The 12,699-nt window shown below is 56.4% G+C and overlaps 1 protein-coding gene across 1 annotated transcript in view; it reads left to right on the forward strand.

Annotated features, from left to right (window-relative positions):
- The window catches only part of DNAH1 (dynein axonemal heavy chain 1), an 84,039-nt gene that overhangs the window by 63,068 nt on the left and 8,272 nt on the right, over positions 1–12,699 (forward strand). The window contains exons 47-63 of the mRNA XM_066245835.1: positions 209–387; positions 1,240–1,470; positions 2,148–2,344; positions 2,820–2,955; positions 3,918–4,126; positions 4,353–4,524; positions 5,268–5,459; positions 5,817–5,927; positions 7,274–7,459; positions 7,876–8,067; positions 9,270–9,437; positions 9,528–9,719; positions 9,915–10,046; positions 10,555–10,680; positions 11,708–11,827; positions 11,946–12,095; positions 12,220–12,380. Of these exons, the coding sequence (XP_066101932.1) occupies positions 209–387; positions 1,240–1,470; positions 2,148–2,344; positions 2,820–2,955; positions 3,918–4,126; positions 4,353–4,524; positions 5,268–5,459; positions 5,817–5,927; positions 7,274–7,459; positions 7,876–8,067; positions 9,270–9,437; positions 9,528–9,719; positions 9,915–10,046; positions 10,555–10,680; positions 11,708–11,827; positions 11,946–12,095; positions 12,220–12,380 (2,854 nt within the window). The remainder of the gene's footprint in view (positions 1–208; positions 388–1,239; positions 1,471–2,147; positions 2,345–2,819; positions 2,956–3,917; positions 4,127–4,352; positions 4,525–5,267; positions 5,460–5,816; positions 5,928–7,273; positions 7,460–7,875; positions 8,068–9,269; positions 9,438–9,527; positions 9,720–9,914; positions 10,047–10,554; positions 10,681–11,707; positions 11,828–11,945; positions 12,096–12,219; positions 12,381–12,699) is intronic.

The following is a 12,699-nucleotide window of genomic DNA, read 5'->3' on the forward strand; positions in this document are numbered from 1 at the left end:
CCACCCTGAGGTGGGGGCATCAGGAAGGCCTGGTAGAGTCTCCTGGTAGCATCCAAGGGGGGCTGAAGGGCAGGTAGAATCCAAGCATGCTGCCTAAAGAAGGGATATCTGGGGACAGCACAGCACCAGCGAGGGCAGGGGTAAGGTCTTCAGAAGCTGCACGGGAAACTCCTGCCTATGTGACGCAGGCGCACTCATATTCCCATAGCTGGGGCCCCCAATATCGCCCACTTCACGGATCCCCTTGTAGAAGCTACCATCAAGGTGTACTCTACCATCACCTCCCAGCTGCTGCCCACCCCAGCCAAGTCCCATTACACCTTCAACCTGAGGGACCTCTCCAAGGTCTTCCAAGGCATGCTGATGGCCAACCCAGCCAAGGTCGAGGTGAGGTTCTGGCTGGCCCCTCCCCAGAGTCCAGGGGCCACACAAGAAGGAGCCAGGGCAAGGCCGGGGAGAAATAGGGTTCCTGATGGAGGCCTGGGTGTGAGAAGATTGCGGGGAATGAAGGGCACCTAGGTGGAAGGAGCGGGGTGCCAGGTGTGCTAGACAGGCTCAGGCACATCCCATGGGGACAGCATCATGAGGAGACAGGGAGCGAGGGAATGGGGAGGGACTGGTCTGCATAAAGGAGAATTGATGGGTCAGTGTGTGTTGAGCTCAGAGATCAAGGAGAGGGAGTGAACGAGACAGAAGCCACCTGGCCTTGCCAAGCTATAACCAAAAATGTTGAGAGAAGAGCCTGGGGGCTTCCTCAGGGTGGTCCAGTCACCCTAGGGGAGGCAGGGAAGCAGGGATGGAAGTGGCAGCAGCGATGAAGTTGTGGGCAGAGTCAGAATCTCAAGTCAAATCAGTGGAGTTTGGTGAGTGGTTAGATGTGGGGTACTGAGAAGGTATAAAAAGGATCAGGCACTCCTCCCAGGCTTAGGGTTTGGGAGCCATGGCTCCATTAGAGGGGAGAAGTGATGACCAGCAATGGAGTTGGGTACCCAGCAGGTGTTGGGCCAGCTGGGCCTGAGCTGGGGGAAGGGAGGCCTAGGTGGCACTCTGCTGGACTGGGTCCTCGGTCGGGCAGCAGATACACTTTCCAAGAGCCCCTGTAAATGGCCCTTACCTGGTCCAGGGAGAAAACCAGGCCCAAGAGCTGTAGCTCCCACCCAGCCTCCCACTCCTGGTACTTTGAGAGGTGGGTGAGTGCCCAGGGCTGATGGTTGGGCACTGACACTGGGGCGGCCACAGGACAAAGTGCAGCTGCTACGCCTGTGGTACCATGAGAACTGCCGTGTGTTCCGTGACCGTCTGGTGAACGAGGAGGACCGCAGCTGGTTTGACAGGCTCCTAGAAAGCCACATGGAAGAATGGGAGGTGACCTTCAATGAGGTCTGCCCCTTCCAGCCCATCCTTTATGGGGACTTCATGTCGCCAGGCTCTGACATCAAGTCCTACGAGCTCATCACTAGCGAGAAGAAGGTAAAGGGGCCTGGCTGGTGCCCAACCCCTGGTGGGGGCCTCTTCACTTTGCACCCTTGGGACCTACACCCTCTGCAGCCACTGATAACAGACTGAGTGTCAGAACACTGGGCTGGAAGCCCAGCTCTGGGACTTCAGGTCAGCATTTGCTTCTCTGAGTCCCGTTTCCTCACCTGTCAAATGAGTACAGATGGGTCCATCTCTGAGGACAAGTCTTATGATTCAACTGAGAAAGGCTCTGTGATTGGGCCATGCTCTGCCAGTTTGGGGGGCTCTCATCTCATTCACAGAGAGCTAACAGGACCCCTGGGGCCACAAGTCTGAGTCAGGACCCCAGGGACACAGGAGGGGCGTGGGTCAGTGGCCTTAGAGCTGTGTGGCTGGTGTAAGCCTCCTGGTGGTTTCTCTCCACACATCTCTCCTTGTTCCCAGAAGCTTCCACCAGGGCCCCAGGTCAGTACATCCTGGTGAGCCCCAGAGGAAGATGGCAGGGCTCTGACCCTGACCCTCAGGCCTCGTCCTGTAGGTCAAGCCTCATTCAGGCAGACCTGGCTTCTTAAGGCTCAACACCCTTCCATACACAGGGGAGCAGAGCAGGCCAAGGGAAGGGGTGGGCCTCCCATCAGGGGTCCGGTTGCACAGACACGGGGAGGACCCAGTTTGCCCCATCCCCCCAGATGATGAGGGTGATTGAGGAGTACATGGAGGACTACAACCAGATCAACACAGCCAAGCTGAAGCTGGTCCTCTTCCTGGACGCCCTGAGCCACATTTGCCGCATCAGCCGTACCCTGCGCCAGGCACTAGGCAATGCGCTCCTGCTGGGCGTGGGCGGCAGCGGCCGCAGCTCCCTCACACGGCTCACCTCGCACATGTGAGGCCCCAGGCATGGTGGGCAGGGGGCAGCCGGTGACAGACTGTAGGTTCCATCCATGTTCTTTGGCAGTGCTGGGAACCTGGGGCAGCCTTGAGCCAGATCCTCCCAGCCCATGGACTTCTCGAAGGACTGGGAACAGGACCTGGGGTCCAAGGAGGGGCAGCAACAGTGCCCTGTGCTGCTGTGGGGAGGGGGTGTACATGCAGCCATCCAGGAGGGGTTCCTGGAGGTGGTGACCATGGGCCTGATCTCAGTATCAAAGCTGGGAGGATGTACAGGAAGGGTATTTCGGGTCAAGAGAGCATCTTGGCCAGAGGCCTGGAGGCAAGAGAGTGGGTCAGGGCCTGGAGAGTCTACAGATGTGCCCAGGGGGTAGCAAGACTCCGGAGGGCTGGGGTTGGATGTGGGCATCTACTGGCACCTCAGCACTTGACCCTGAGCTTTGTCATACCTCTTTCCAACTCATCTCCAGAGCTGAGTACGAATGTTTCCAGATCGAGCTTTCTAAGAACTATGGCATGGCTGAGTGGCGCGAAGATGTCAAGAAGGTCTTGTTCAAGGCTGGCCTGCACAACCTGCCCATCACCTTCCTGTTCTCAGACACCCAGGTGCCAGCACCATGGGCAGTGGGCAAGGTCCAGGGTGGGCTGGATATAATAACCCCATGCAGTGTGGCATCCTGAAGGTGGTTAGTCCTTCATGCTCAGGCCACTGTCGGTGAGGTGTATTGTAGAGGGGACAGTCAGGACCAGAGGGACTCCCAGCTGGCCAGGTCAGGGGCATAGGACAAAACCCAGCTTCTTAGACCTCCAGGACATAGATTATTACTATGCCCCAAGTGAAAGAAGGCCCCTGGCACTATGGCTGACCACAAGCAGTACCCACTCACTGGCCAACAGCTTCCCACCTCGAGGACCACCCAACTTGTGCCCAAGTGCTGTGCTCAAGACTCCCCTCTTGGGGACTGCTCCCTCTGGTGCTCCCTATGTGTGAGGTTGCTCCCCATAACTCTGAGAGAAGGAGAGGTGGTGGTTTCGGGGCCTCAAGACAGACAGAGCAGAGATTAAGTCTGGCTGGTGGTCAGGGTTGGGCCATGGCTAAAGCCCCAGGATGTGCCCCACCCTGGCAAGGGCCCCTCTGCTCCTACCCCTGGGCTCCCTGCACAGAGTCAGCTAAAGGAGGGTGCCCTCTGGCACTGGCCAAGCCCTGACCATATGAGTTGGGGTCATATGGTCAGGGCCCATTTCTGCCTATAGTTTCTTCCTGTGAGTAAAACTGAGACATGGAGAGGCCAGAAGAGGGAAAAGAAAGATGCCCACCTCCCACCCAGAACCCAGCGTCCTCCACAGCACAGTGGTGATGTTCAGGGTCTCTGCCCTATGGCAGGCCTGGATGCAACCCCTAGACCATGACTTGTGAGGTCACTTATATGACCCTGGGCTTCTCTGAGACATGGTGGCATGGTGTGTAAAATGGGGCTATTATGAAGGTTCAGTGAGACCATGATTGTGGAGTCCAACACCCAGAAGCCATCTTCAGGCTCAGCTCCTTCACCCCTTTCCCTCCCCAGATAAAGAATGAGTCCTTCTTGGAGGACATCAACAACATCCTAAACTCGGGTGACATTCCCAACATCTACAATGCAGACGAGCAGGACCAGATTGTCAACAGCATGCGGCCCTATATCCAGGAGCAGGGCCTTCAGCCCACCAAGGCCAACCTCATGGCTGCCTATACTGGGCGTGTGCGCAGCAACATCCACATGGTGCTGTGTATGAGGTACAGGCAGCCATCATGGCCACACAGGGACAGCAGCACTGGGCAGCCGTGCACTTGGGCCAGCCATGAGGAGAAATGACCTGGGACTTGCCACCATTGGGTCCAGGCTGCTGTGTGTTGCCTCTTGGCGGCCATGGCCACAGGGCTATGGAAGGGGTCTGGGTCCTGGGTTTATGGACGTGTAAGTCAGTGTCTCAGGGCCTCATTTGGACTCCTGGCCTTCCAGCCCTATTGGAGAGGTCTTCCGAGCTCGCCTGAGGCAGTTCCCCTCCCTGGTCAACTGCTGCACCATTGACTGGTTCAACGAGTGGCCAGCAGAGGCCCTGGAGTCTGTGGCCACCATATTCCTGAATGAGATCCCAGAACTAGAAGCCACCTCTGAAGTAATTGAAGGACTGGTAGGTGTTTTGGTTAGAAACAAGCCATCAGGGGGAAATGTTTAAGTTTGGGCTTGGGGTCATGGAGGCCTGGGGAGAGTCCTAGACCCCCCACTGATGTTTACCTCTAGGTGAACAGCCTTACTTATCTCAGCCTCATTTTCTTTCTCTGTGCAATGGCATGCCACGAGGTCATCACAGTGATGTAGGAGGTTGGGCACACAGTAACAGTTATTGTTATCTTATTCCCTGAAGACTTTGTGGCAGCTTTCTTCAAAGAACTCTGTCACAACCCAGAGATCATAGATGGGAGGTGGGCTAGAATTGTCTGGTCCAAACTGAGAGAGTGATGGTCATCTAGGGAGCAAGAGCTAGGGTGAGCCCATTTCCCAGCAGCTGTGCTGAGGCCTTGGCTATCCCTTACCTCAGATCCAGCGTAAGGGGGGCCTCATCTTAGGGCTCTCAAAGAGAGGCAGGTTGTGGGGGCTGTGACTGGCCACGAGCTGGGAGATACAGGGTCCACATTCAAAGCCAGTTCTGCTTTGAACAAGCCCCTTAACTTCTCTGGGTCATGGGTTTTTCATCTGCAGACTAGGTAACCTTGTCTTTGAGGTTGTGAGGTCATAGGAGTGAGTGAGGGGCATCAAGGTGCCTGCACACGGCTCCCTTTGCAGAGCCAGGCTGCAGTGGCTTCGAGGGCACCCTGGCACCTTCACTCTGCTGGGGCTTCCCAAGGCTTCCATCAGTGCTCTCTTGCCCCACAGATCCAGGTGTGCGTGCACATCCACCAGTCAGTGGCCAGGAAGTGTGTTGAGTACCTGGCCGAACTGGCCCGCCACAACTATGTCACGCCCAAGAGCTACCTGGAGCTTCTCAACATTTTCTCCATCCTCATCAGGCAGAAGAAACAGGAGCTTAAAACCTCCAAGAACCGTATGAAGAGTGGCCTCGACAAAGTGAGCTGGGGTGGGGCTTGTGGGCAATGGCCAGCTGCACATGGCTCTGCCCACCAGGCCTTAGCCCTGATCCAGGCAGCCAAGGCCAGCCTTTCAGTGGGCAGCCTACACTGTTTTAGGGGTGGCTTTCTCAGCTGAAAGGCAAGGCCAAAGCAGATTACTCCACAGATTCTTAGGGGACTGCTCCCTTTCTTGGGTACACTGGGCAACTTGGGGGCCACTGAAGCTGCCGGCCACAGCCTCTCACTCATGAGTGAGGAAAGCCCTGCAGGACCCTCTCTCCAGCCCCCTCTAGGCCCAGCTTTCTTTCTGGTTCCCCGTCACACCTGCTTTCCTCTCCGTGACCCCCACCCCCAGCTGCTACGCACTTCGGAGGATGTGGCCAGGATGCAAGAGGAGCTGGAAATTATGCGCCCTCTGCTGGAGGAGGCTGCCAAGGACACCATGCTCACCATGGAGCAGATCAAGGTGGGGCATGTTCTCAGCCAGTCCCAGACGTCTGACCATGTCTGAGGATGGTCGGCATCCCCATGCAACCACAAGATCACTAGCTGCCTGACCTCTGTAGGTTGCTTAGCCTTTCTGTGCTATTTTCTCATTCTGTAGTCTCTTTTTTTTTGTATTTTTCTGAAGTTGGAAACCGTGAGGCAGTCCGACAGACTCCCGCATGGCCCGACCAGGATCCACCCGGCACGCCCACCAAGGGGCGATGCTCTGCCCATCTAGGGCGTCGCCCTCTTGCAACCAGAGCCATTCTAGAGCCTGAGGCAGAGGCCACAGAGCCATCCCCAGCGCCCGGGCCAACTTTGCTCCAATGGAGCCTTGGCTGCGGGAGGGGAAGAGAGAGACAGAGAGGAAGGAGAGGGGGAGGGGTGGAGAAGCAGATGGGTACTTCTCCTGTGTGCCCTGGCTGGGAATTGAACCCGGGACTCCTGCATGCCAGGCCGACGCTCTACCACTGAGCCAACCGGCCAGGGCTGTAGTCATTTGCTTATTCAACAAATGCTTAGAGCTAGTCTATGCTAGGTACTGCACTGGGCAAGGGGTACTGGGTAAGACAAACAAATCCAATCCAAACCCTGATCATCACAACGTGTACTAAGTGGTAGGGTTACCACAAGCAGCCATGCAAAATCTGCCTCGTCTCTCTCTGAGATCCTCTGAGTGCCCCAACTCCAAGCCCAGAGACGTGGCAGATTTTTTTTTTATTTTTTTTATTTTTTGAGAGCAGGGGGAGAGAGAGAAAGAGAGAGAAAAGGGGGAGGAGTAGAAAGCATCAACTCATAGTAATTGCTTCTCATATGTGCCGTGACCAGGCAAACACGGAGTTTCAAACTGCGACCTCAGCGTTCCAGTTCGAGGCACTATCCACTGTGCCACCAGGGGTCAGGCTGAGACATGGCAGATTTACATATTCATTATGACAGCTTTCAGGCAGTAGTAGTCCTGCTCTACAAAGTCGGTGTATTGAAACCTTCAAGCAGGTGGCAGACAGGGACTTGTGGGAGGAGCACATTTCTCTGTCTGACATGGAGGTGCCTTAGGGCTTAGGGGGCCCCTAAGGCAGTCATGCTGAAGCATGTCAAGCTGGAACCCCATGCCAGGCCCACAGTGAGCACTCAGGATTGGAAGGGGCTCTTAGCATTCCAAATCTCCATGGCCTGTCACAACCAAAAGGGTCTTGGAGAACAAGGCATCCTAACCTCATTTCCTTCCGGCCGAGGACACTGAGAGACAAAGAAGAGAAAGGAGAGGAGAGCACAGCATCCTTGACATTGACCACCAGCTGGACCCTCCCTGTCTCTGGTCCCCAGGTGGACACAGCCATTGCCGAGGAGACCCGGAAATCAGTGCAGGCAGAGGAAATCAAGGCCAATGAGAAGGCTAGTAAGGCACAAGCTATAGCTGATGATGCCCAGAAGGATCTGGATGAAGCACTGCCCGCCCTGGACGCGGCTCTGGCCAGCCTGCGCAACCTCAACAAAAATGATGTGACCGAGGTGGGCGGCCAGGCATCTCCCAGAGTTCCCCCTGGCATTTCTCCTCATGCCTCTGTGTCCTGGCACCCAGGCTCTCCCTCTGCACTCCCCTTGGGAGTCACATGCCAGGAGGTGAGGGCAGAACTAGGGCTTAAACCCAGGTACCTGCCCTTGCCTCCTGGTACCAGCCCCAGGGCCCAAGCAGGTGCATGGAAGGGCTTTGGCTCTGAGGGGTGAGCATCCAGGACTCTGTGGCCAGCTCTGGGTACGTGGTGGAGCAGTGGACTGAGGCCAACCTCGAGATCTCTGGACATGCCCTTTGTTTGTGGTGGTAGAGACTTGGTTGGTAGGGCCCACCTTGTCTGGCAGCTGTTCCTACCCAGGGGTACCCACTCAGCGACAGACTCCCTCTTCTTCACTCTTTGCCTGGCCCACAGGTGCGTGCCATGCAAAGGCCGCCCCCGGGTGTGAAACTGGTCATAGAAGCTGTGTGCATCCTGCGGGGCATCAAGCCCAAGAAGGTTCCTGGAGAGAAGCCTGGCTCCAAGGTGGATGACTACTGGGAGCCCGGCAAGGGGCTGCTGCAGGACCCCGGCCGCTTCCTCGAGAGCCTCTTCAAGTTCGACAAGGTGAGCATGCCCAGCACCCGGCCAGTCAGTGAGTGAGGGCTACCCAGCCAGGCAGAAAAGCAGAGAGAAGCCTACCCCAGCAGAGCACTGGGGTTTCTGCCTCGTCCCCCTTTGCCTGCATACAACACAGCCTTGTCCACAGAGCTGACAGGAGCCAGTTTCTGACCTGGCAGAACTCTTCGGCTGGTGAGGGTGTGACAGGCATGCCCACCAAGAGATGGGTACTGAGGAAATCAGGTCCTGGACAGTGTCCTGTGCCCATAGGATATCACGCTCTGTTACTCTAAGGCTCTGTACCTGGAGATTCTCATGCCCTTTCTTCCCTGTGACCCGTATGGCCTTGGCCTAGACCTTCACCATCTGCTTGACCATTACCTCTCCCTCAGCCTCAGCACCTGATATTAAGCTTTCCATGTTTGTCTTTGAGTTTTTCTCCCTGCCTATCTGGGGCTCTTGTTATCCATGAGCATATGCTCTCTTGGGAGCTGCTTCAAGGTTAGGTCAGACTGGAGCCCACAGCCCTGCTGAAGGGGCCTTCTTCAGCCTAGAAATTGGCCAGGGAGCAACTGTCTGTCCATGTCGGCCACCCAGCACCACCGTGTATTGGTGTTGGGACCCCAGACACTTCTCAGGCTACACTGGAAGGCAGCCAGATCCCCTGTGAGTTTCCCCATCTCTCTTCCTCCTCTTTCATCCGGCTGGAAACCAGAGGTCCCCAGTCCTGATTAAGCCCAAGTCAGGAGTACTGAGGGCCAGTGCTCAGGCCTCCTGGTCTCAGGCTCTCAGCTCTGGGAGCTCATGAACAATATATCTTCTTGGGCCCATCCTGAACTACAGGGTTGGAGTCTCCCAGAGTGGGGCAAGAGCTCCAGGGGTATGGTAAGCTCGTGGAGTAGGGATTATTACCCTTGTCTCCACATCTGCAAGGAAGCATCCCTTGTCTCTAAATGAGTTTTATATGGGGCCTATGTATTATCAGATTTTGAGGCTATGTCATTTCTTAAGAAATCTTTGATTGTGTTATCTGAAATCCTGGAGCACTGAAGTTCCTCTCTGGCCAGTCTTTTTGGCATGTTTATTCCCTAAGGAGGACACCTATAATGAGGCCGGCACAGGGCATGAGGCACAGAAGCAGCATCAGAGCCCCACTACCCCGTCCTCCCTGGGAAGTAGGCCCCTGAGGCCATGGTTTTCATGTCTAGGACAACATTGGGGAGGCGGTGATCAAAGCCATCCAGCCATACATTGACAATGAAGAGTTCCAGCCTGCTGCCATCGCCAAAGTGTCCAAGGCCTGCACCTCCATCTGCCAGTGGGTACGTGCCATGCACAAGTACCACTTCGTGGCCAAGGCTGTGGAGCCCAAGCGGGTGAGAGCTGGGTACAGTTGGGGGGCAGGGGAGAGGGGTGAGGGCTCCCCAGGGCACTCAGCAAGCTGGCACTGTGTCCTTTGCTTGCAGCAAGCCCTGCAGGAGGCCCAGGATGATCTGGAGGTGACACAGAAGATTCTAGAGGAGGCAAAGCAGCGCCTGCACGAGGTGGAGGATGGCATTGCCATGCTGCAGTCCAGGTACCAAGAGTGTATCACCAAGAAAGAAGACCTAGAGCTGAAGTGTGAGCAGTGTGAGCAGCGGCTGGGCCGAGCTGACAAGGTGCACACACCCCTCCAGGAAGGGCCTGTGGGCATGGCCTGCCTCAGTCAGGGGCTAGAAAGATCTGGGTGGTATTGGAGTCCTGGGGTGGCTGTCTGCAACCCCTCCCCGATAGCCTGGGCACCGCAGCAGGCAAGGACACCTAGGTCCCTGGCCTAGCCTCCCAGAGCCTATCCCACGGGGCTCCCTCTGCAGCTCATCAGTGGTCTGTCAGATGAAAGGGTGCGTTGGCAGGAGACAGTGGAGAACCTGGAGCACATGCTTGACGACATCTCTGGAGATGTGCTGGTGGCTGCCGGCTTTGTGGCCTACCTGGGCCCCTTCACGGTAAGGAGGCCCCAGCCTTGCCTGGGACAGCCTCACCCCGCAAAGCAGCCCTGCTGTAAGGCCTCACCTCTCCAAGAGTCAGCCTGTGGGGCGGCTCTTCCCTTACTCAGTCATTCATTAAGCACTTGTCAGGTACCCTTTTTGAGCCAGGTGCTGTTGCAGGCACTGGGGACACAGCAGTGCACAGGATAGCCAGAAAACGCCCTGGTGGGAGTGGCCTTCTAGTGGGAAATATGAGCTCGCACTTCCAGGCTTGTTGTGTGCATGTCATTCAACCCTCATAGATGCCCTGACAGGTGGGCATTGTTATGATTACCCGTTTCACAGATGAGGGGTTGAGGTTTATGGAAGGTAAGAAAGTCACCCAAAGTGGAGCGAGCAGTGATGTCTCACTCCATGTCTGAGCTCTGACCTCTGTGTACAACTGCCGAGTGCTGGGGTGCAGAGGGAGATGGGAGAGTGTCACAGGTGCTGTGCTGGGGTGGACCTAAGTCTGGCATCTCCCCAGGGCCAGTACCGCACAGCACTCTATGACCATTGGGTCAAGCAGCTCATAATCCATGGAGTCCCACATACCTCTGAGCCCACGCTAATTGGAACGCTGGGGAACCCTGTGAAGATCCGCTCGTGGCAGGTGCCCGCCCTGGGGGATGGGAATGATGGGGCTGGGCCCATGGTGTGGTGCAAGCTGGGCTGGGAACTTCCTGCCTCTCTCCCACCCTATATATATATATATTTTTTTTTTTTTTTGAGCGAGAGAGACAGAGGGACAGATAGGGACAGAAAGACAGGAAGAGAAAGAGATGGGAAGCATCAGTTCTTCGTTGTGGCACCTTTAGTTGTTCATTGGTTGCTTTCTCATATGTGCCTTGACCGGGGGTTGGGAGTAGCAGAGCTAGTGACCCTTTGCTCAAGCCAGTGACCTTGGGCATCAAATCAGTGACCATGGGGTCATGTCTATGATCCCATGCTCAAGCCAACAACCCCGCACTCAAGCTAGTGAGCCCGCACTCAGGCTGGCGACCTCGGGGTTTCAAACCTGGGTCCTCTGTGTCTCAGTCTGATGCTCTTTCCACTGTGCCACCGCCTGGTCAGGCTCTCTCATCGTCTTTCCTGCATCTGCTTGGAGACGCCTCCCTTAAACGCTCTCTGGCCCAGCAAGAGGGTGGTGGGCAGAAAAGGAGAAAGCTGAGCACAGTGTGGCTCAGATGCGAGCTAACTGTGGGCAGAGAACTCAAGGGTGCTTGAAGAGTTGGGGTGGGTCTGGGGCAGTGGTATCCAGAGGCAGGGTTAAGAAAGGCTCCTAAAAGAAATCGTATCTCAGCTAGACCCTGAAGGACAAGTAGAGCTGGCACAGGAAAAGAACCAAGAGGCAGTAGGCAGAGGTCAAAAGTGAGCATAGGCTAGGAAGGCTGATGGGCCGTGGGCTCTGTGGAGACAGTCTGAGTGAGGACTCAGTAGGCAAAGGACAGAGAAGCCTAGTGAAGGAGGGTGTTGGGAGCCAGACAAGGATCACACAGTCGCCAGCCACCCCACCTCCAAGAGAACACCATAGGGAGAGGACAGGCACAGCCAAAGCATGAGGCTGGGAGTAGCTGATGCCCCAGCTGACAATGTTCCTGTGAGAGCCCTGACCCAGTATGGCGCCTGGTGCCCCACAGATCGCTGGCCTCCCCAACGACACACTATCAGTGGAGAATGGGGTTATCAACCAGTTCTCCCAGCGCTGGACGCACTTCATTGACCCTCAGGGCCAGGCCAACAAATGGATCAAGAACATGGTAAGCCCACTTGCCAGGTGCCACCACCCCACCCAGCCAGGCTTGGCAGGCATAAAAGGAGTAGCTGAGCCTTAGAGGGGCTCTCAGTCCCAACCCCTACCTGCCCCTACTCCCACAGGAGAAGGAAAGTGGGCTGGATGTGTTCAAGTTGAGTGACCGCGACTTCCTGCGCAGCATGGAGAATGCCATTCGTTTCGGCAAGCCCTGCCTTCTGGAGAATGTGGGCGAGGAGCTGGACCCAGCTCTGGAGCCCGTGCTGCTCAAGCAAGTAAGCCTGTAGCCATGGTGGGTGAGAGTGGACTGTGGGCCTGGACAGGGGAGAGGGCAGCCTCCCTCCCCTGCCACACCAGGGAAGGCCAGGCCACAGTGCTTGCCCAACCCAACCACCACAGACGTACAAGCAGCAAGGGAACACGGTGCTGAAGCTAGGGGACACGGTGATCCCCTACCACGAGGACTTCAGGATGTATATCACCACCAAGCTGCCCAACCCGCACTACACACCCGAGATTGCCACCAAACTCACCCTCATCAACTTCACTCTGTCGCCCAGGTAAGCCCATAGCCCCCAGCCTCCCGAGCACCAGCTTTGCCTTGGCCTGTCCAGCTGCCCCTCTCCTTCCCCCCGGCCAGGACTCAGTGGGTCTTGCCCCCACTCAGAGGCTCTGCCAGCTTCCTCCCAGTCACTGACACTCCAGGACTTTCTAGCTCTTCCACCAGCTTCCTTTACTTTCACTGTTTGCACCTAAAACCCCCACCCCAACTCATCCTGATCCCTGGTCAGGACCCCTCCCCCAGTCTCCCTCAGGAGCATTAGCCTCACCGTGTCCCTTCTGCTGTAGCTCAGCCCTTTTGGGGTCCTTGTACACTCA

Source organism: Saccopteryx bilineata, chromosome 10 (assembly GCF_036850765.1).
Source record: "Saccopteryx bilineata isolate mSacBil1 chromosome 10, mSacBil1_pri_phased_curated, whole genome shotgun sequence".
NCBI classification, from domain to species: Eukaryota; Metazoa; Chordata; class Mammalia; order Chiroptera; family Emballonuridae; genus Saccopteryx; species Saccopteryx bilineata.